Below are 19,910 nucleotides of genomic sequence, written 5' to 3' on the forward strand. Positions count from 1 at the left end.
TACTCTGGAAATTGTATCAGGCTGCTGATCAGTTACAACCTACCTTGATATTATTTTGAGCATAGGGTAGATCTTATTTTGCCTTGAAACTTTCTTTCCTCTGCACATATAAGGTGGAGCCTTCCACTGACATGATGCTTAATAATTGCTTATTTTGGGAAGTTGGTTTACCTCCAATCCATGTCTCTCTTGGATCTTAAATTGATGGCCCTTTGATGCAAAATAAGGATACTCTTTAGGATAACTGCCTTGAGTAATTATTCACATTCTGGTTCTCTCCATCAAAGGGGAGAATCCAGTATTTGGCTTGCTTGTAAGTAGTATAGTATAGTGTAGCATGTTTGGGGAAGTCAGTGCTTACTCAGAGAATTTTCCTCACCCTGGGCTCAGTAATGCTATATCTCTGTCCAGTCTCAGCCTTGATTAGGATTTTGGGTTTCTTCTACTTGGATTCTGTTCCTTGATTATGCCACTTGGAAAATTTAGCCAGTTGCTTAGGAATTAAGCCAGCAGATGAGAGGAGCAGTTAGATTCTTCTAAAGATCTTTACCTTCCCTCCTTGGAGGCCAAAGCAAGGTCAGTTGCATTGTGGCTGCCCTAATAATATATAAGGACAGCGTGATATTTGCCCCATTCTGATCTGGTATCACATCTCAATCTGTCCTTAGCATTTGTAACTCCATACTTTCCACTAAATTGATCCTCTTGTCCTTTTTTTTTTTTTTTTTTATGTTTTTTTTTTTTTTGAGAGAGAGAGAGAGGCAGCGAGGGGGGGGGNTTTTAGTGTAAAGTTTTTATTGTAGTATATATAGAAATCCTAGGAGTGCAGGCCAGTGAATTTTTACAAAATGTCACACCAGGGTAACCAGTTCCCAGTTTGGGGAACAATACATTACTGCAACCTCAGGCTGCCAGTCACTACAACTCCCCATCAGTGGTAATCACTTTTCTAGCTTCTAATGCCATGGATTAGTTGTGGCAGTCTTTGAACTTTGTATAAATGAATCATTATGTACTTTTTTGTGTGTCTGGCTTTCACTCACCATTATGTTTGTGAGATTCATCATGTTTGTTTAGTTGTAGTTTGTTACAGTTTTTCCATCATATTGAATAAAATACAATTTACATGTATTTATCCATTCTACTGTCAGTGGACATACTTGCGTTGTTTCCAGTTTTTACTATTACAAATAATGCCTCAGTGAGCATTCTTGTACATATCCTTTGAACATATATATACCCACTTCCATTGGGTGTGTATCTAGGAGGGATTTAAAAAAAAATTTTTTTTTTTTTGAGAAGGTGTGAGTGGAGGAGGGGCAGGGAGAGAGAGAGAGAATCCTAAGCAGATTCTGTGCCCACTGCAGAAGGACATGGGGCTTGATCCCACAATCGTGAGATCATGACCTGAGCTGAAATCAGGAGTCAGTTGCTCAGCCAACTGAGCCTCCCAAGCCCCTGAAGAGGGAACTTGTACACTTCCACCAGCAGTATATGAGAGTTCTAGATATTTTATATCCTTACCAAAATTGGTTATTGTCTCTCTCATTTTAGCTGTTTTTATGGTATTCAGTAATAATTGTGTTGTGCTTTTAATTTGATTTCTCTGATGATTGGTAAAGTTGGGTATCTTTTTATGTCTATTGGCTATTTCAGTAGCCTCTTTTGTAAAGTGCCTGCTCAAGTCTTCCCCTTTTGTCTTTGCCTTAATTACCTTTTTCTTACTGATTAATGGGTGTTCTTTATAATTCTTTTATGTAATATGTATGTGTATTATACATGTCTTCTGTGCTTTGTGGCTTGCCTTTTTACTTTCTTAAAGGAGTCTTTTGTTGAACAGAAATTTAAAAAAATTTTTCTTGAAATTTTTTAAATGTTTTATTTATTTTTTTGAGAGAGAGCATGAGTGGGGGAGGGACAGAGAGAGAGGGAGGCACAGAGTCTGGACCAGGCTCCAGACTCTAAGTTGTCAGCACAGAGCCTGACATGGGGCTTGAACCTGCAAACCACAAGATCATGACCTGAGCTAAAGTTGGATGCTTAACCAATTGAGCCACCCAGGCGCCCCCGAACAGAAATTTAAAATTTTAATGTTCAATTTGTATAGTGTTTTTTCTTTATGGCTAGTACTTTCTGCGTCCTGTTTAAGAAATCCCAAGGTCATAAGATACTAGTGTATGTTTTCATTTAAATATATATATATATGTATATATATATATATATATATATATATATATATTTTAACTTTTAGGCATTTAGAACTAGTCTATCTCCTTCAGAAACTCTTGCTTTCTCTATCCGTTGGCAGTCGTTCCTCTGCTGGTGCAAAGCCTAGAATCTCAGCCTCCTGTCCACACCTAGAATCAGCAAATGTACCTAGGGTAAAAGCAGTTGCAGAAGAAAACTCACCTTGGTGAGATTCTCTTCCTATGGAGTTTTTGCCCTTTAGTTCTTGTCTCAGCATCTCTCTGCTGCCTTCAAAAGATAATTTCTGTATTTGGTCTGGCTTCTCTGAATGTTCTTTGCAGAAGCACTGGTTTGCCACTAACTACTCCATCTGCTTCAAAGTAGAAATGATTCTTTTAGCTTTTTAAACATGCTCAAGTCTCTTTCATTGAAAACATGCTAAATCCTTCATTGATCCCACATCTCTTCCTCAGTACTTTGTATCACCAAAATAGTTTTTGCTTTTATACATTACCAGTGTCAATCCAAAGGACATTTCTGGTCCTTATTTTACTTGATATTTTAGTGGCATTTGACTTTGTTGAACACTTGCTCCTTGAAATAGTCTCTTCCCTTGTCACTCATGACACAACACTGTCTTCCTTGTAGTTCTCTGCATGCTTCTCCTTTGCATACTCATCTTCTTAAATGTTTTGCAAATATTGAGAGCCCCTCAAGATTCAGGTCTAAGCCCTCTTCCTTTTGCATGTTCTCTTCCTTGATGATCTCATCAAGGTCATGCCTTCAATTACTGCCTGTACCTGAATAGCTGACAAAGTTGCATCTCTTTTCAGAATATTGAGCTTTCAGCTACTATTCTCATTTGCCTAGTTGATACCACTGGGATGACCAAAAAGCACTTCAAACTCAAACTATCTCAAAATTATTACAAAAGCTAGAAACTTGAAATTATCCATAAAAATTCTTTTCCCTTACATATGTCATCTGAGTCCCTTAAATGTCTCTTAAATCTGTTTCCATCTAAGCAGCTGTCTTCTTAGTACACACTACCCTCATTTCTTGCTAGGTCAGTCTAATGACCACATTCTTTGTCTCATATCATGGTTCCTTTGCTCTCTCTTTAGTTACGTTGGCCTTTCAATTTCTCAAACATATCTCCTATCAGAGTGAATTTTTGCATGGTGTTCCCTCTGCCTGAAATGCTCTCTCCCAACTCTGCCTCTCCCTTTTTTTTAATTAAAAAAAATTTTTTAATGTTTATTTTTGAGAGAGAGAGAGAACACCCACACGCTAGTGGGGGAGGGGCAGACAGAGGGAGACATGGAATGCAAAGCAGGCTCCAAGCTGTCAGCAGAGAGCATGACGTGGGGTTTGAACCATGAGATCCTGACCTGAGCCAAAGTTGAACACTTAACCGACTGAATCACCCAGGTGTCCCACTCTGTCTCTCTTCTAAGTCCTTTTTTACCTTTACGTTTCATTTTAATCATTACTTACTTAGTCCTTTCCTATCTGGATTATTGCCTGCTATTTTGCTCTCATAGCTTCATGAAGTTTTCTGTTGTAGCATTAATCATTGTATTTTCCATGACTTTAAAGATTAGTCACTAGAAAGTAATGTCTGATTAGGGACTCTATGTGTTTCTGGTTACCATTGTGTTCCTACCACCTCATGTACTGCCTGACATCTAATCAGCATTCAGTAAGTATTTGTCGAATGCACTAATCACTTCTCTCCCTGCTCATAGCTGAAGTGAAACGTGTTGGAGATACACTCTTGGGAATGGCTACACAGTGTGTGCAAGTGAAGAATGTGGTCAAGACCTCGCCTCAGACTCTGTCCAACCTCTGCCTGAAGATAAATGTCAAACTTGGTGGCATTAACAACATCCTAGTCCCACACCAGCGGTATGAACTCTCTTGCCCACTTGCCTTGCCAAGCAAGGTACCATGCTGGGAACTGACAACAAGATAGGATCTTGGCCAGGGAGAATCAATCAGACACAAGGGAGAGGTGACCAAAATGGGTGCTAGATGGTGTCAGGAAGAGAAGACCCAACTCCTCACCATTTGTTTTCTCTTCTTTGTTTAGCTCTGCCGTCTTTCAACAGCCAGTGATATTCCTGGGAGCAGATGTTACACACCCCCCAGCAGGGGATGGGAAAAAACCTTCTATCACAGCAGTGAGTGATACTCTCCAGCTTCTTCTTAAGGTTCTCATCTTAGATCTTAGCTCTGAAGACTACACATAATCTCCTTCCCTCAGCTCTGATGCTTGACCTTTCAGAAGAACTTTTTTTTCAGCTGATCATTCCCATTAACCACTCCCTTGGTATCTTCGTAAAACTAACTCTGTATGGTTTCTGTTTTTCAGAGAAAGCAGTGGGAGTTTGGGCGGTGGCCAGAAGCTTTGTTTAGTCTCTATCACTCTTGCTCTATGTTCAAATTTCTCTCTCTCTCCATGTCCACTTTTGGGATAGAGGAAAGACCATGTCTCTTCTCTGAAATCCTTTTTAAGGTGGTTACTTAGTTGCTGGGATTGTCCTTTCCTCTTCCCCATCCCTACCCCTGATCCATCTAATAGATTAGGTGGTTTGCTAGTCCCTCTCCCAACTTCTTTGCTACCTGTCCCTGGGGCAGGGAATTATGAATTGCTAGAGGGATCAGGCTTGCCTTCCTACTTCTCTTTCCTCAACCCTCACGTTTCTGTAGGCAGACTGGGCTAATCTCAGTAAATCCAGGGAAATCCTATACTATGCTTATCCTTGTTTTCCTTGTGGTCAGCCATCCTAGGCTCTGGCCACTGCCTCCTTTGAAAATGATATTACTTGTACCTCCTGCAAGAATACTCTTCACCACAGTTCCTGGGTAGATTAGCACTTGAGTTGAGAAAAGGACAAACTTATGGCTCAATGGGGCCACTCTTTGAGCTAGAAGTGCCAAACTTTCACACGCTTCTCTGCAAGGGGTAAGAATTGAACTTATTGAGTACTTACTATGGGTCCTATGCAAGGTGTTTTATATGTACCACAGTAACATTGTAAGCAGGTAGCGTTATTATCTCCATTTGAGAGGAGGAAAAAAAAAATCACATGGATTAAATAACATCTTTATGCATGATTGAGATTGAAACCAGGACTCAGTTGAATCAAAAACCCTACCAATTTGATTCCATAGGTTTTTTTGATAAGATACTTTCCCCAAATCTATGTCCTGACAACGTTGGGAGAATGGAGGTTCTGGGAGCTGATCCTGCATCTTTGATTGTTAGGTGGTAGGCAGTATGGATGCCCACCCCAGCCGTTACTGTGCTACTGTGCGGGTGCAGCGACCCCGGCAAGAGATCATTGAGGACTTATCCTACATGGTGCGTGAGTTGCTCATCCAGTTCTACAAGTCCACCCGTTTCAAGCCTACTCGCATCATCTTCTACCGAGATGGGGTTCCTGAAGGCCAGCTCCCCCAGGTAGGGCCCAAAATAGGTGGAGAAAACCTTCACATTGGGGCCAGAGGACCTAATGGGTGCAGAGAGTCCTGCTCTCTCTTTTAGGCTATTGCATTGGGAGGGGTTACTTCTTTGAGAGCTTAAGAGCAGAGATCACAACTAAGAGGTGGTGTGTACAAGCATCTATAGACAAGAAGGAAAACATCTTTCTTGTAACAGAAGACCTTCAGTGCCTCTTTACTAGTTGGTTCATGTTGAAGTCTGATTCTTTAGACTGGTAGTACTCAGAACTTTAATATGCGTGAAGATCACCTGAAGGACTTGTTACACTAGTTTTGTAGGGCTCTAAGAATTTCCTGTTCAGTGAGTCTAGGATAGTTGCTAGAATTTGTAGTTCTGACAAGTTCCTAGGTAGGTGATGCTGCATGTCTAGAGGCCACACTTTGACAACCACTGCTGTTGACATTCCTTCATAATTTTCCTCCTATTCTTTCTCCCTGCCAAGCTTTCATATTTTATTGTTTAGAGTAGTATAATGAACTGGTCTCCTTGACTACCATTTAATAGTAATATAACTGTCATTTATTGGGTACCACTTACATACTGTGAATTGTGGTAAGCACTTCATATGTGTTCTGTTTAATGCCTAGAATAACCCTATGAAATAATAATAATAATTAGCCCATTTGACAGATGAAACTTGAGGCTCGGAAATGTTAAATAATTTCTTCAACATCAGCCAAGCTAAGCAGTGATGGAACTGGAATTCAGACAAATTGGTCCCTGATTCCAGAGTCTATGCTCTTAACTGTTATCCTTAATTTTCTCTAAGTCATCCAACGTTCCCTAAAATAGCAGACAAATTTTTCCTATCATTTCCTGTGCAGGAATGTCTAGTGGCTTCACCTAGCCTTGGGTTAAAATTCAAACTGCTTAGCAAAGCAATCATCAGTTATGAAGTCCCTACTAGGTTTTCTTTTTTTAAAGCTATCTCCCCCCCCTAAGTTTATTTACTTATTTTGAGAAGAGAGGGAGAGAGTGTGTGCGTGCAAGTCAGGGGGGTGGTGGCAGAAAGAGGGAGAATCCTCAGCAGGCTCTGCACTGTCAGTATGGAGACCAATGTGGGGCTTGAATTCATGAACAGTGGGGATCATGACCTGAGCTAACTGAAGTCAGACGCTTAACCAACTGAGCCACCCAGGTGCCCCCCTCCTGGATTTTCTATGCTTTTACTTAATTAATCTGTTTTACTCTTTGCAACTGTTTTGTGAGGCTGGTCTTATTAGTAACTTTAGTATATGTGGAGAAAATGAGACTTAGAAGGGTTAAGTAGCTTGCTCACAGGAATACAACCAGATAAAGCTTGGGTTTAAGCCTATTTCTAATGGATTTCCATTCTATCCATTTCTACCATACAGTTTTGACCCCCTATATCTGACATCTAAGGCCACGAGGCAACTGTTGCATATGGTTATTTACCGTCTTTAGCTAGTCCATTTTCTTTGTAGGACTGAAATCATCTACTCCTGTACCAATTCCTGAACTGTGTGCTTTTCTCCGGTGGTCTCAACTTTTGTCTGTTCTTGGAGCTCACAGGGGAATTCCTTTTGTCCTTCCAAATCTGAAATTGACCTTATTTTGGGCATTGTGATTATAGTGATGTTTGTGTACTTTGTTTCTGTGTTTTGACATTAGGTCTCTTTATGTATAGGAGCCAGGTGAGTATTCTCTGGTGATACCAGGCCTCCCAGACAAGGTTTTATAACAACATATCAGGTGAACTGAGGATAAGGCTGATTTTGACAGGAAGAGCCTGTCATTGCTAATGGTTGGGTGTTAGCTTATAAAGGGAGACTGAGAAAAAAAGCCATATTACAAATGGCAGCCACTTAGTGACTCAAGAGGAGTTATATGTCTCTTTGTCTCCCTCCTTACCTTGTGCCTAGATCCTCCACTATGAGCTACTGGCCATTCGTGATGCCTGCATCAAACTGGAAAAGGACTACCAGCCTGGGATCACTTATATTGTGGTGCAGAAACGCCATCACACCCGCCTTTTTTGTGCCGACAAGAATGAGCGAGTGAGTGAGAAATTGAGGAAGCTACCTATACATTCGTCCTGTCTCCCTTCTCTTAATATGGAAGAAGTTCGTGAGATAAATCTGGGTAGTCCTTGGTCCGTCTATCCTCCCTGGTCCTTTCTCCCTTGCTCTTGTCCTTCCTCTACCACTTTCTCCCCTTTGTTCTCTTTCTCCCCTCCTTCCCTTATACTTCCTCTCCCTCCTCCTAGCTCCCTGGCCTATAGACACTATATAGACCAGCTCCCAGAGAAAGGAAAGGGAACTGCCACTTATTGAACTTGTCCTATATGTCAGACACGGCACAAAGGTATCTTCCTCACAGCAGCTCTGTGAGTTAGGTACTATTATTAGCTGCAGTTTAACCTCAGAAAGGTTAAATGACTTGCTAAGATCACACAGCTAATAAATGGTGAAACTAGCACTTAACCACAGATCTGTGTGACAGTAGAAGTCCATTATTTCAAGATTTAATACCCTTTGGGAACAGAGATTTTGATCGAATCAGAGTAGAATTGAGTTGGAGCCCTTCTTATGGCCAAGCAGATCTTGGGATCTTGGTTGTCTTTTCTCTGTACAGATTGGGAAGAGTGGTAACATCCCAGCTGGGACAACTGTGGACACCAACATCACCCACCCATTTGAGTTTGACTTCTATCTTTGCAGCCATGCAGGCATCCAGGTAGTCGGGCTATGTCCTGGGGTTTCCAATGGGTCAAAGATGAGTTGATTATTCCCACTGCCTCTAGAATATATCAGTCATCACTGAGTGCCATTCAGAACAGGATTAGTCTCTTAATAAGCCCTTAACATACCTGAACAGAGGTACACTTTGAATATCTTAGGCAGATTGCCCATAACAAGGGTATTTTATGACATAGGTGGCTTTGGGTCTGCCTGTTCCTGGGTGGGTCTTCCAACCCAACCACACTTGTAACAGTGATCCTGTTCCTTAGCATTGGCTATCCCCTCTGCCCAGTTTGGGGCCCCTCATCTTCCTGTCTTCTCAGGGCACCAGCCGACCATCCCATTACTATGTCCTTTGGGATGACAACCGTTTCACAGCGGACGAGCTACAGATCTTGACATACCAACTGTGCCACACTTACGTACGATGCACACGCTCCGTCTCTATCCCAGCACCTGCCTACTATGCCCGCCTGGTGGCTTTCCGGGCACGATACCACCTAGTGGACAAGGAGCATGACAGGTGAGGCCTGGGATCAAGCTGGCTTCCCTTTTGCTTCAGCCTCTGGTACCAGACCCTCTCAACATTTCTTGGGCAGAAGGAAACGAATATTGAACGATTTGATGTCCTTGGGCTCTTCTGCCCAGATCTGGGTTGGGGTTTTCTCTTAAGTTGGTATGGGAATTGGTACCCTGGATGGGGGAATGGGTTAGTAGCAGCTCAGTGCACCAGGAAGGACTTGTTTCATTTTTGCTTTTCAGTGGAGAGGGGAGCCACATATCGGGGCAGAGCAATGGGCGGGACCCCCAGGCCCTGGCCAAAGCCGTGCAGGTTCACCAGGATACTCTGCGCACCATGTACTTCGCTTGAAGGCAGAACGCTGTTACCTCACTGGATAGAAGAAAGCTTTTCAAGCCCCAAGAGCTGTGCCGCCCAAATCCAGAGGAAGCAAGGAGGAGGAGGAGGGAGGGTAGGGAGGAGCTCGGAAGGCCTTGTTTCCTTCTACAAAGGGGGCAAAGGGGTGGGGGACAGGGCCAGTAAGCCAGACCACCAGCCAGGAATTTCTGATGTCCACCTCATGACCCCCACTCCTCACCCCATCTTGTCACATCTGGCCCTGACCCCACTGGACCAAGAGGGGCAGCACTGGTGCCCACCATACACACAGGTGTCTCTTGTGACTCACAGTGCTAAAGACTCATGCCTGACAGCTTGGTAAGGTCGGCTCTGCACCCCCGCGGACAAAAGCTGGTAGGTTTGGGTTTGGTACTTTAGATGGGAGAGTGAGGGGCTTAAAAAAGTGGGTGGGAGGAGGGAAGGATTTTTTAGGAGCCTTAATCAGAAAAGGTCTAGATTTGTTTAAGAGGAAAAACAAAACCAGACCCAGGTCAATATTTTAGAATACTAGATGTTTTAATGGGTTGAAAATCCAGTTTGTAGGAAGATTTTTAATGCTAATGGTTTCGGTTGCTCCTCCCCCAGCTGCCAACCCACCCTTTCCCTTATTTTTTTCTCCACTTTTTCTACCCCACCTTACACCTCCTCCCTGACAGACATCCAGCCCCTAGTAAGACTTAAGGCACTATGGCACTTAGCTCTGAAGTGACACGACCCTGTCTTCCTTCCGCCTACTGGTGGGTAACCAGTGCCTTCCCTGTAACGGTAATGCTGCAGAACTGCAACCTTTTGTACCTTTCTTTTGGGGGATAGGGTGGGGGTGGGAGAGGAGGATGGTGGGGAAGAAATATCCCTAACCCAACAAGCCTCCAACCAGAGCGCCAGCTATTTTGCATTTGAAGGAATTGACTTCCATATTCATTAAGCTTTTAAAAGACCACAACCTCAAGATGGTTAAAATCCATTGACATTTGCACTTTCAGACATGACAAGTCTTGGAGCTGCTGAGATGACTGGCCCCTGGCCTTTCCATTTACACCTCCTGTTCTTCCTGTCCCCCCAATTTCCCCACCTGCCTGGATCTGAAATTACTTTCATAGCATTTCTCACTCTTGGCTTCTTTTTTTCCCCTGATGGTCAAGTTGCTTATGTTTCAATATTTCTTAACTGGGGTGTCTTATAACAAATGATCTTTAGGTCTAAAATAAGAAAAAAAAGAGCAAAAACTAAATGTTATTTTTATACCATAACTTGAGTCTATTGCCAAAATCTGAAAATCCCTCCCATGCCCAATAAGTTTACATCCCAGAAACATAGAGCCATCAGAAGGAACTATGTACCTGACTTGTTCTTTGGCCTGGCTAGGTAGGGGATGGTTATCTCCCTAAGGTGGAGGTCAGACTCTATCCTTCCCCTGTGCAGATAATATCTTTTTCTTGCTATAGGCTCTGTCCTCTGCATTGCCCTGCACTCTTTCCTGCAAGTTGCATCTTCCCTTTCTCTGGACTGTCCTCTGACACTTTGGCTCATCCCAGATTCCAATGTGTCTTGTGGACAGGCTAGGGAATTTTGCTGCTCCCTATTGCTTCTGTTTACAGAAATGAATTTTCCCCAGTTTCCCACTAGGGCATGTGAGTGGGTGGCATGGGCCTTTGTTTTGTTTTGTTTTGTTTTTTGTTTTTTGTCTCCCTGGATAGAGATTGAATTTGCTGTCTTGCAGAACTGGAAAAGTAGGGGGTTTCTAGCTTGGTGCCTACTAGCATTGAGATAAGGCCCCCTCTTTCCTTAACTGTTCATTTTTTCCTGTCCCACTGCTTGGGATGAGTTGCAGCTTCAGTGTGGAAGTTCCTCTTTTTGAGGAGCCTGAGTTTGGGTTTACCCCAATCTGGTGATGAAGCCATGACACTTTAGACCTAGCTCAGGCTTGGAGGCCGGTCTGAATCCGGGCCTGTGCGCTTAGAGCTACCATTTCCCCTCCCCAGCAGCCCTTGTACAGACCCAGATTTGCTATGCAAAACAGTCTATTCCAGGTTCTGTTCTGGTTGGCTACTTTGTTCAGCAACTTCACAAAACGTAGCACAAACATTGATTATGGAGAAGGCATCAGGACTGTTGAGTAACTCCTCCTTTACTTCTTTCCTACTGGCTACAGTATGGGATGCCCCATGGGCACAGCCCAGCTGAAGAACAGAATGGAGGGCTCTGGGAGGAGGCAGCTCACTGGAGAGCCTACATTCCTTACACAAGTGCCTAAAGAGAGTGATGCCAACACTCCATCTGCCCTGTCCATCGCCTTCATATGCTGTCTACTTCGTGTTCAGTCACCCTTTGGGAAGGGGAGCTCTCTTGGGACAATGGGCTCTGCATGTTCTCTTCTTGGGTGCATTTTGGGGCTGGGATCAGGGCACTGTTCCTGGAGGGTCCAGTCATTCACCAGCATTTGCAAATATCCATAGGGAGCTGGTGGCAGCCACCTACTCTCAACAACAAGTTTATGTTCTCTCCTTTTTCTCTCTTTGCCTCACTCTCTCCATTTGGATTTTGAGCTGGGGCTTGCAATGCATTTTTTAGCTCTTTGGCATTGCACATGCCGTTCAAGAAGCAAGAAAAGCAGTTGGGCGATGGCAAGAAAATGACCTCTTGCTCTGATTTTTTTTTTTTTTAATATCTTTGAGACTTGAAAAATACTTTGACCTTGAGGATTATTCTTATTTGAAAGATGGTGCATGCAGATTGAGAAGTGGTGTTAGCAACAAGCTTTGGCTTTCTTGGATTTGATTTAAGTGGTGCTTCTTACTTGTGCTCTAAGGAAGTATTGGGGGGACCCCAGCCTCATCCTCTTGGACAGGTCTCTTGCTCCCTTCATTTTACTTTTTTGCTCTCTTTTCTGTTTCTCTTTCCCTGAAATCCCTTTCCCTTTTTTAATTCACTAAGCTTGTTTGCTGGCCTGCCTGCCTATGTGATGATGAATTCTCTGCATGGCAATGATAATCCCACTGTTAGCCAGCAAGGTCAGGCTTAGCTTCTTGGCTACAGAAGGCCAAGTATCTGTTCCCCAAGCCCAGTAATGTCCTCTCTGGGCTGGACTGCCATCAAAGTTACTCAGCAGGCATGCCTACTTGGCATGAAATTCAGGGGGCTTCTGACAACTTCCACACATGTCCACTCCTTGGAGTTGGTTTCTCTCATTGCTTTTTCTAAATCTGGTCCCATTTCTCTTACATGGGGGCCTCCCTTTTCTGAAGACATCCTAGAGTTGAGCTACTTGGTTTCCAGGGTTGGAGGGTTAAGGGGATGGACACGGGAATAAGAGAGTGATGGGAAGAGAATGGAGAGAATTTGGATAAAAGATGGTAAAGAGCACTGTTCTTTGATCATTTTTCCAGTCCAGTCTGACCCATTTGGGTTTGAGGTGCTACTGCTGAACTCGGGATAAGCCTGGAGCTATTGTTGTTCATGGGAATTTAGGCTTAGAGTAATGTTGAAGAAGAAGGTATCTAAAAGTATGAAACCTCCCTAAAAAGCTCCTGGTTCCCATGTACTAGATAGCGCCTCTGCGGCCTTCTCTTTGGCTAAACAACAATGTTCTTGGATAGTTTTGGGTGTCTTTCTTTTGGGGGGGAGGGTCCAGAATTTAGTAAACGAGGCTGGCACTCAGGATGGGCAGCCAAGGGGACATTTTGATTTCTTAGCTGGCCCATAGATTATCTATCTACAAGGCTTGTGAGGCAGTGTTTTAAACTTGGCATCACATGTAACAAGGAAGAATGGAAGTTCCTTCCCCTTCAGGATGGAAAGTCCTCTCAAAGTAGCCAAAATGCAGTTTTCGAAACTACATTGGGGGAAGTTATTTTTTATATTTACCGGGCCTAGGCTAATCTAGGATGGTAGCTGGGATGCCTTCCTTCTTAAAGTCTGATCATGGCAGGGATATGCAGGGCACTCTTTCCTATTTAGCCTTCTAAGCAGATTGGGGAGAAAGGATTCTCTGGTTTTCTCTCCCCATCCTTCATCCCCCCTTTTATTAGGACTTGCCTTCTCCCTGGGCAGGGAGAGAGGCTAGGTTGGTGCTCTCCCCTTAATCTATTCCTACTGACTTAGAACCTCTGGCTGCTGTTTGGGAGCCTAAGAGAGGGAGTGCAGGTAATGGACTCAAAACAAAACAGAATAAAGTGGGCAAGGCAAAGTTCCTTCTTGAAAAAGGAAAATAGGAAACTCCAAGGATTGTGCAAGTAAAGACAATGTGTCGAATGCACTGAGTCCCCTGGTGTAGTAGCAATAAGGAATAATGAAATGACTTTCCTGTGCACAGTCCAACCTGACTGGTGTGTGATGTTGCACTTAGCAGCCATCTGGTGGGCATGTGTGACTACTCTGGGTTTCACTTTAGTTTCTAAACTTTTTATCCCTTTCAAGTCCAGCATGGATGGGGAAATGTCCCTGAAGCCCCACAGCTGTGTACTTGTTTGCATTTGTTTCCCTTTGAGACTTGTGTTTGTGTCCTGCTTTGAGCTGTACCTTGTCCAGTCCATTGTAAAATTATCCCAGCAGCTGTAATGTACAGTTCCTTCTAAAGCAAGCAACAGCAGCAGCACAATTCTGTGTTTTATAAAGACAACAGTGGCTTCTATTTCTAAAGTGCGGTCTCTCTCTCTCTTTTCCCCCCACCCCAATAGCAAAGCAAACTGTTGGGATTAATTATATGTGATAGATTTTAGGTTAGAGTAATAGATTGTTATAAGAGCAGAACCATTACTTCTAGAGGAAAATGGGTAAACAATACCAGAGTATTGAAACTACAGATTGTATGTAATCATACTTCACAAGGCCTCCATTTATTCTTCATTCAACAAACCATGCAGATTACTGTGTCCAGCAGTATTGTTAGGGGAGAAGGCAAACATAATTCGAAAAGGAAAACCATGTCTGTCTCCCCAAGGAGCTTAAGTTTGGTGTGTGTGTGTGGTGGGGGAGGGAGATGAGTGGCCAAATGGTTCCCTGGTGTAGGAGAGAAATGATGAGGGACTGAGACAAGGCTATAAGGCTATATATATACATCAGTGAAGAGAGGAAAGGGAAGATTTTTGAGAGACACTCAGAAGATAAAATTAATAGCACTTAGTAGTTGGTGGAAGGGAAAGAGGAGTAGACGCTAATGCTCAGGTTTCTGCTTGAGCAATGAGTATAGTGGGACATTCTAACCAAGACTAGGGGAGAAGAGAGACTATAGAAGCAAAGTGGTGAATTCTGTGAAAACAGCCTTGTATTGATGGAGTTTGGAGGTCCCCATGAGGCAACAATTTTAAGGTTTCCAGTAAACACTTATATTTTGGCTCAGGGAAGACTACAAAACTGTAGTTGTAGATAATGGGATTCATACTCCTATATATAGTAGGTAAAGCCATAGGCATAAACAAAATAGCTTAGAAAAATAATAGAGTGAGAAAAACATAGTATCCAGTTCTGGGAAACACAATTTAAAGGATGAGGACAGGAAATTGAACCTAAGAAGACAGTCAGATCACTAGTAGATACCGTGTATATTTTTTACTTAATGAGGTAGGAGAAAAGAGAATGGAATAGGATCCAAAAAGGGCATAATGAACAACATGAACTACTGCAGTGAGGAGGAGGTATTTTTTTCTACTCAGTTTACCATCCTCCACCCCATCTTCTTTGGGATCTTACAACTATATGGTCATTTTTCAGTATTTTTTGAAAATGAGCTTTGGAAAAACCTAATTTAAATAAAGCTAAGACTAGGACTTCCCAGTTGTTCATCACAACCACCACCTCCACCTCCAGCTTCCTCCTGTCCTCAGGAGTTACTGTAAAAGAATAAAATAAACAAACCTAATTTTGTTCCTAACCAGTGTCATAGATGATGTTCCAGTGCACTTGATAGCACTTAGTGGCTTACTCTATTTATTTTCATGATTTGCTTTCCCCAGAGCCTGTGAACTTTTAGGAGCAAAAACTATATTCTGTTCATTTTCTGTCATCTCAAGGCCATAGCATATATCTAGGGATCAATATTTGTGAATAGAATTGAAATGATCTAGAAATTTTTGGGTTCATGAATACAGAGGGGGGAGTCAAGAAGTGATATTGAGTGCACAGGATGGACTCAGCATTCGTGACTCTTCAGGTAAGCAGAAACTTAACCAGATTACCATCATCTTTCTTACTCTTGCCCCATCTTGGCAGTTCTGTGGTTTTGTACCTCAAGCTGATGGTACAAGTGTCAAGCATGTAAGTTCCGGCATTCCTCCCTGGTAGTGCTAGAGCACTGTTATTTCTGTGTAATGGAGGAAGATGGCTCAGAGATGGATTCTGGCACAGAGCCCAGTGAGAAATTTTCAGTGGCAGCTAGTGTGTACATAAATGGGCCTAGCATTCCTCTGGAGGCCAAGTGTTGTGACTTTTCAAATTGCAAAGCTAACCTGTGTCTACTACCTGTCAGATTCCCTTGAGAGCATTCTACTGTACCCAGTTCCTTTTCAGCAATAAGGGTTAGTAAGGTTGATCGAACTTGAGCAAATTGGAACATGGAGATTTTTCCCAGTTGAAATAAAATTTAAAATCTATGACCCCCAATGAAGCAGAAATAAAGTATTTAGCAGAGTAAGTGGGAGGATGATCATTATGACACATTTTTATCATAAATTTCAGTTTTGGAAATGGATATTCAAAGGTTTCAGAATTTGGCTCTTGGTTGCTACTTAAGAGAAAAAGATAGTGGGAACCTAAAGCCTAATTTGTCTGGTCTTGGAGCTGAAGTTTTGTTTTTGTTTTATTTTTTTAAGTTAAAGCTTGTCCTAATCCCTTGGACATCCCTCTTTAGTATTGGTTGAGCAACCTTTCCTTTGCTCTGTCAATTGGCCACATATACTATAGCACGTTCTTATCTAGGAAGTTCCTTGGAGCAAAATGAGGCTGGGTATTTGTTGGGTATTTGCCTTAGCAAAACTCAAAATCTCCTGGCAGTTAGGGTTTGGTGGCTAAATGAGAGGGTTATGTAGTCAAAGAGAGGACTGGTTTCAAGTTCTGGGCCTGTGCCATCCCCAGATTGCTGCCTGTACTGCTTGAATGGAAAGTAGCATCAAATTGTAGCAAATATCTCTCCCTATTTGTTTCTAGCTTTCAAACCAGTTTATTCATCTGCCTATATAGGCTGAGGAAATATGGCAAGCTTAGAAGCTGCAGAGCATGACAGCTTTAAACTATCAAGGAGGAACTGGGAAAGTGGACTTTTTAGGGGATGAGGTACATTTAAAAGTTCTCCACTTATGCACAATAACTACCTTCCCTGGGTTACTATAGTCAAGGTTTTTTAGACCATTGTGTCTTACTTACCCTGTAGGAACAGATTGTCCCTTTGTTCTAGACTGCAGAAGCTTCAGCACTATCCTCTTGGCAATGACTTTTGGGGACAAAGAAGCCTTGAGGGACTGCTTTAGGGAACCCCCTGTCCCTCTTCCCCACCTTCTGAAGGCAAGGAGCTCTTTCCTCTTAGAAGAGACTGGGAGTTCCCAGCCATGTTTTTGGAAAAGGCCTATGGTTTGTTAATGGATGTGATCTGAAAAGGAGGAAGTGCTTGGGTACTTTGAAGTATTTGACTAGATGTTTTGTATAGTATGTTATCACATCTTCACAGCTTTCATGTGAAGTAGTTTATCACATAACATTATCACATTCAATTGCACATAACGAACCCCCAACTAAACTGGCTTAAATCAGAAACTTATAATATGACAAAGAAGTCTTAATTTAATACGGCTCCAAGATTGGTTCATTCAGTGGCTCAGTGATCACACCAACAAATCAGATTCTTGCAATCACTTTCTCTACTATTCTCTGTTGGTTTATCTTCATGATAGTTCACCTCAGGATCTCAAGGTGGCTATGGTAATTCCAGGAAGGAAGTGCAAATAAGGAAATCCTTGGAAGTCCCAGCAGATCTGGCCTGTCTCATTCACTAGAAATGGGTCATCTTCCCACTTCTGCTATTGGCAAAGCAAATGAGATCATCTATCATGAGTGGCTTAGATTAGGAGTTACCTTCTGAGTCATGTGGATTAGAAAGACAAGTTTTGTCTGCTAGGCGAGAAAGAAGGGGATATGGGCTCCTGGGTATGCATTCAGCAGTGTCTGCTTTGCATAGGTGCTCTGGCTTTTAGAGATGAGGAATTGAAGTTCAGAGAGTGACTTTCTTTCAATCACATACAGTTGCAGCAGGCCTTCAGTCTCAGTTCTGTCCCTAAGGCCAACATGTTTTATACTGTGTTCTCCTGCAGTACAAAATAGCTTTCTTTCTGCTGTGTAAGAACTGATGGTCTCAAAAAAACAAAAACAAAAACTGGTGGTCTAGGAGAAGAGATTTGAACTTGAGTCAAGTTGAGGATTCTAGCCAGTTGCTCTCCTCATCCAATGATGTTTATCTGGCACAGGAAGCCTAGGAATGCAACTTTCAGAGGGCACGGATTTCCTTGTCCCTCAGATGTCTGTAGTATTTTATAGTTCTCCCTTCTGAAAGCAAGCAGAGCCACAAGGGATAAGGACAGAGTTTTAGCCTGAGCTGCATTCTGGAAGTCTACTCATGCATCCATCCATCCCACAAATATTTATGGAATATAGCTATGTGCCAGGGGTACATAGGCTAGGCACTAGGCACTAGGGGTATGACAGTTAACAAGATACACAAAGACGCTGCTCTATGGCCTTAAGGGCCAACTCATTTGGGAATGAGGTTATCCAAAAATAGGGTATGCATTGTGGTCAGGGGAGAGGCTCATACAATTTGCTTTTGGCAGAATTATTGCACCTCTCACCTTCCCACTTCTTGATACTACAATTCATGAACCTTTTACATGGGCTCACTCTAAAGAGGGGTGAGGTCCCTGAATAGCAGAAGTAGATGGGAAGGCATCATTGACATTAAATTGGACTGAACTAGGTCAAAATCCTGCCTCATCGATGTCAACAAAGAAGACAGTGGCCTACCTCAAGGGCTCATCAACATCGTCAGGTCTATTCTGGGAGATGACAATGAAGCCTGCAGTCATTTAGGGAATCTGTTCCAGAACGGGAAGTTGAGGGTGTGATAGAATCTTGCACAAGAGTTGGTATTTACCCTGCTGGGGTGCTGCTACTGATTTGGATTCTGTATAGTCAGGTACTGAAAATTTAGGATACAGTGTTTCATCTGGTGACATTTAATTTTATATTTTGAAATTGAAATTTTCTGTGAAAGGGTTAATGGTTTGAAGAAGAAAGTGAGGCAGAAATGAAGTCCGATGGAGGTTTGAATACCTTCCATTTATGAAATGTTTATTGTAATAGGTGCATGTAATAAGTGCTTTAAAATGTTACCTATAGTAAACTTTTTTTATTCACTAGCATGTAGTTAGGGAGGATTTTCTCTGCTTTGTATACATTCCCTAACTTCATAACAATCGTATAAGATACGTTTTTCTCTCCATTTGTCAGATAAGAAAACAAGCCCAGAGGCTTTAAGTGACTGATCCAAAGTCCCACAGTGATTGGGGGGAACTGAAGATAGGATATTTTTTCTACTGTTCCTCTTTGTCCCAAGCTTTTGATTTTTAAAACTCTAAATGATGTCTCTACTGATGTTTAGGGATATAGGCAAAAATCAGGAATCATTCTTCAGCCTTAAATAGTATCACCTCTCATTAAGGCAACATAAGAAGGACCTACTATTTCCTAGCGAATGTGCTGGCCATCCTAATCTTAAAAAGCTCACAAACTAGTGCGGGAGGGGGTACACAAACTAGTAAGCAAAAACAAATTACAGATTAAGATTATTAAGGAAATGCTGTGATAGAAAAATGAGCTCCCACCCTAGCTCAGTGATCCGGAAAAGACCTCTCTGAAATGAGTCTTACGTTGAGGTATAAAAAGAAGCATTGCGGGCCTGGGGAAGGAAGAAAAGGTGAGTGTGGAGAGGAAGGGCTCTGTTCCTGGCCAAGGGAACCCAAAGTAGAGGGGCGCCAAGTCGGAAAGGGAAATGCTTTGCCTGTTGTGGGAATTAGATCAGTATAGCTGCAGCATAGTGATGAGGAAAAGTCTTGCTTGAGAAAGGAAGGGCCCTTAACGCGGTGCGTTTTGGCACCGGGAAAGAGTGATCTCAGCGTGATGAGACGCTATTAAAGCGTTTCAAACAAGGAAATTATCCCATGTGTTGTGTAATGTCCTGTCTCTTAATCCTTTTTCCCAAGCTAAATTACACCCCCCCGCCCCCCAAAATGGTCGTCAAAGCAACCCACGGAGTTGGAGTGATCGGTTGCGGTGGTCACTTGACCGCCTGCTGAGGAGGAGGCGCGTGGTGCCGCCCAAGGTGGGCGGGGCGGGAAGGGCTTCTTAAGGAGGGTGGCTCTGCCCTAGACGTGCTCTGCCCCAGTCACTCTCAGCTGCAGATCCAGGCCTTGCACCTCAGACCGGCCACGCTCCAGGTAGGCTCCTCCCCAGGTAAGCAGCCTCGTCCTCAGCGTAGTCGCCTTCAGCCGGCAGCGCCCAGCACTAGGGTGGTGCTAGGAGTCCGGCCCCTCCGAGTTGTCTCCGGCCGGTACAGCCGTGCTGAAGACCGTGGGAG

The 19,910-nt window shown here is 43.0% G+C and overlaps 2 protein-coding genes across 3 annotated transcripts in view; both read left to right on the forward strand.

The window, feature by feature from the left end:
• LOC144222593 (protein argonaute-1) overlaps window positions 1-15,164 on the forward strand; it is a 38,884-nt gene extending 23,720 nt beyond the window's left edge. The window contains exons 13-19 of the mRNA XM_077753112.1: window positions 3,936-4,095; window positions 4,280-4,370; window positions 5,459-5,653; window positions 7,579-7,713; window positions 8,291-8,392; window positions 8,721-8,920; window positions 9,160-15,164. Of these exons, the coding sequence (XP_077609238.1) occupies window positions 3,936-4,095; window positions 4,280-4,370; window positions 5,459-5,653; window positions 7,579-7,713; window positions 8,291-8,392; window positions 8,721-8,920; window positions 9,160-9,268 (992 nt within the window). The 3' untranslated portion in view covers window positions 9,269-15,164. The remainder of the gene's footprint in view (window positions 1-3,935; window positions 4,096-4,279; window positions 4,371-5,458; window positions 5,654-7,578; window positions 7,714-8,290; window positions 8,393-8,720; window positions 8,921-9,159) is intronic.
• A 4,551-nt stretch (window positions 15,165-19,715) lies between these two features.
• The window catches only part of LOC144222592 (protein argonaute-3), a 122,401-nt gene continuing 122,206 nt past the window's right edge, over window positions 19,716-19,910 (forward strand). The window contains exon 1 of one of the 2 annotated variants that reach the window (XM_077753110.1): window positions 19,716-19,770. The gene's annotated coding sequence lies outside the window, so the exon portion shown is untranslated. Of the gene's footprint in view, window positions 19,787-19,910 lie in introns of both variants that reach the window. The other variant, XM_077753109.1, reaches the window with a different exon arrangement.

Source organism: Crocuta crocuta, unplaced genomic scaffold (genome assembly GCF_008692635.1).
Source record: "Crocuta crocuta isolate KB4526 unplaced genomic scaffold, BGI_CrCroc_1.0 scaffold303, whole genome shotgun sequence".
Taxonomy (NCBI): domain Eukaryota; kingdom Metazoa; phylum Chordata; class Mammalia; order Carnivora; family Hyaenidae; genus Crocuta; species Crocuta crocuta.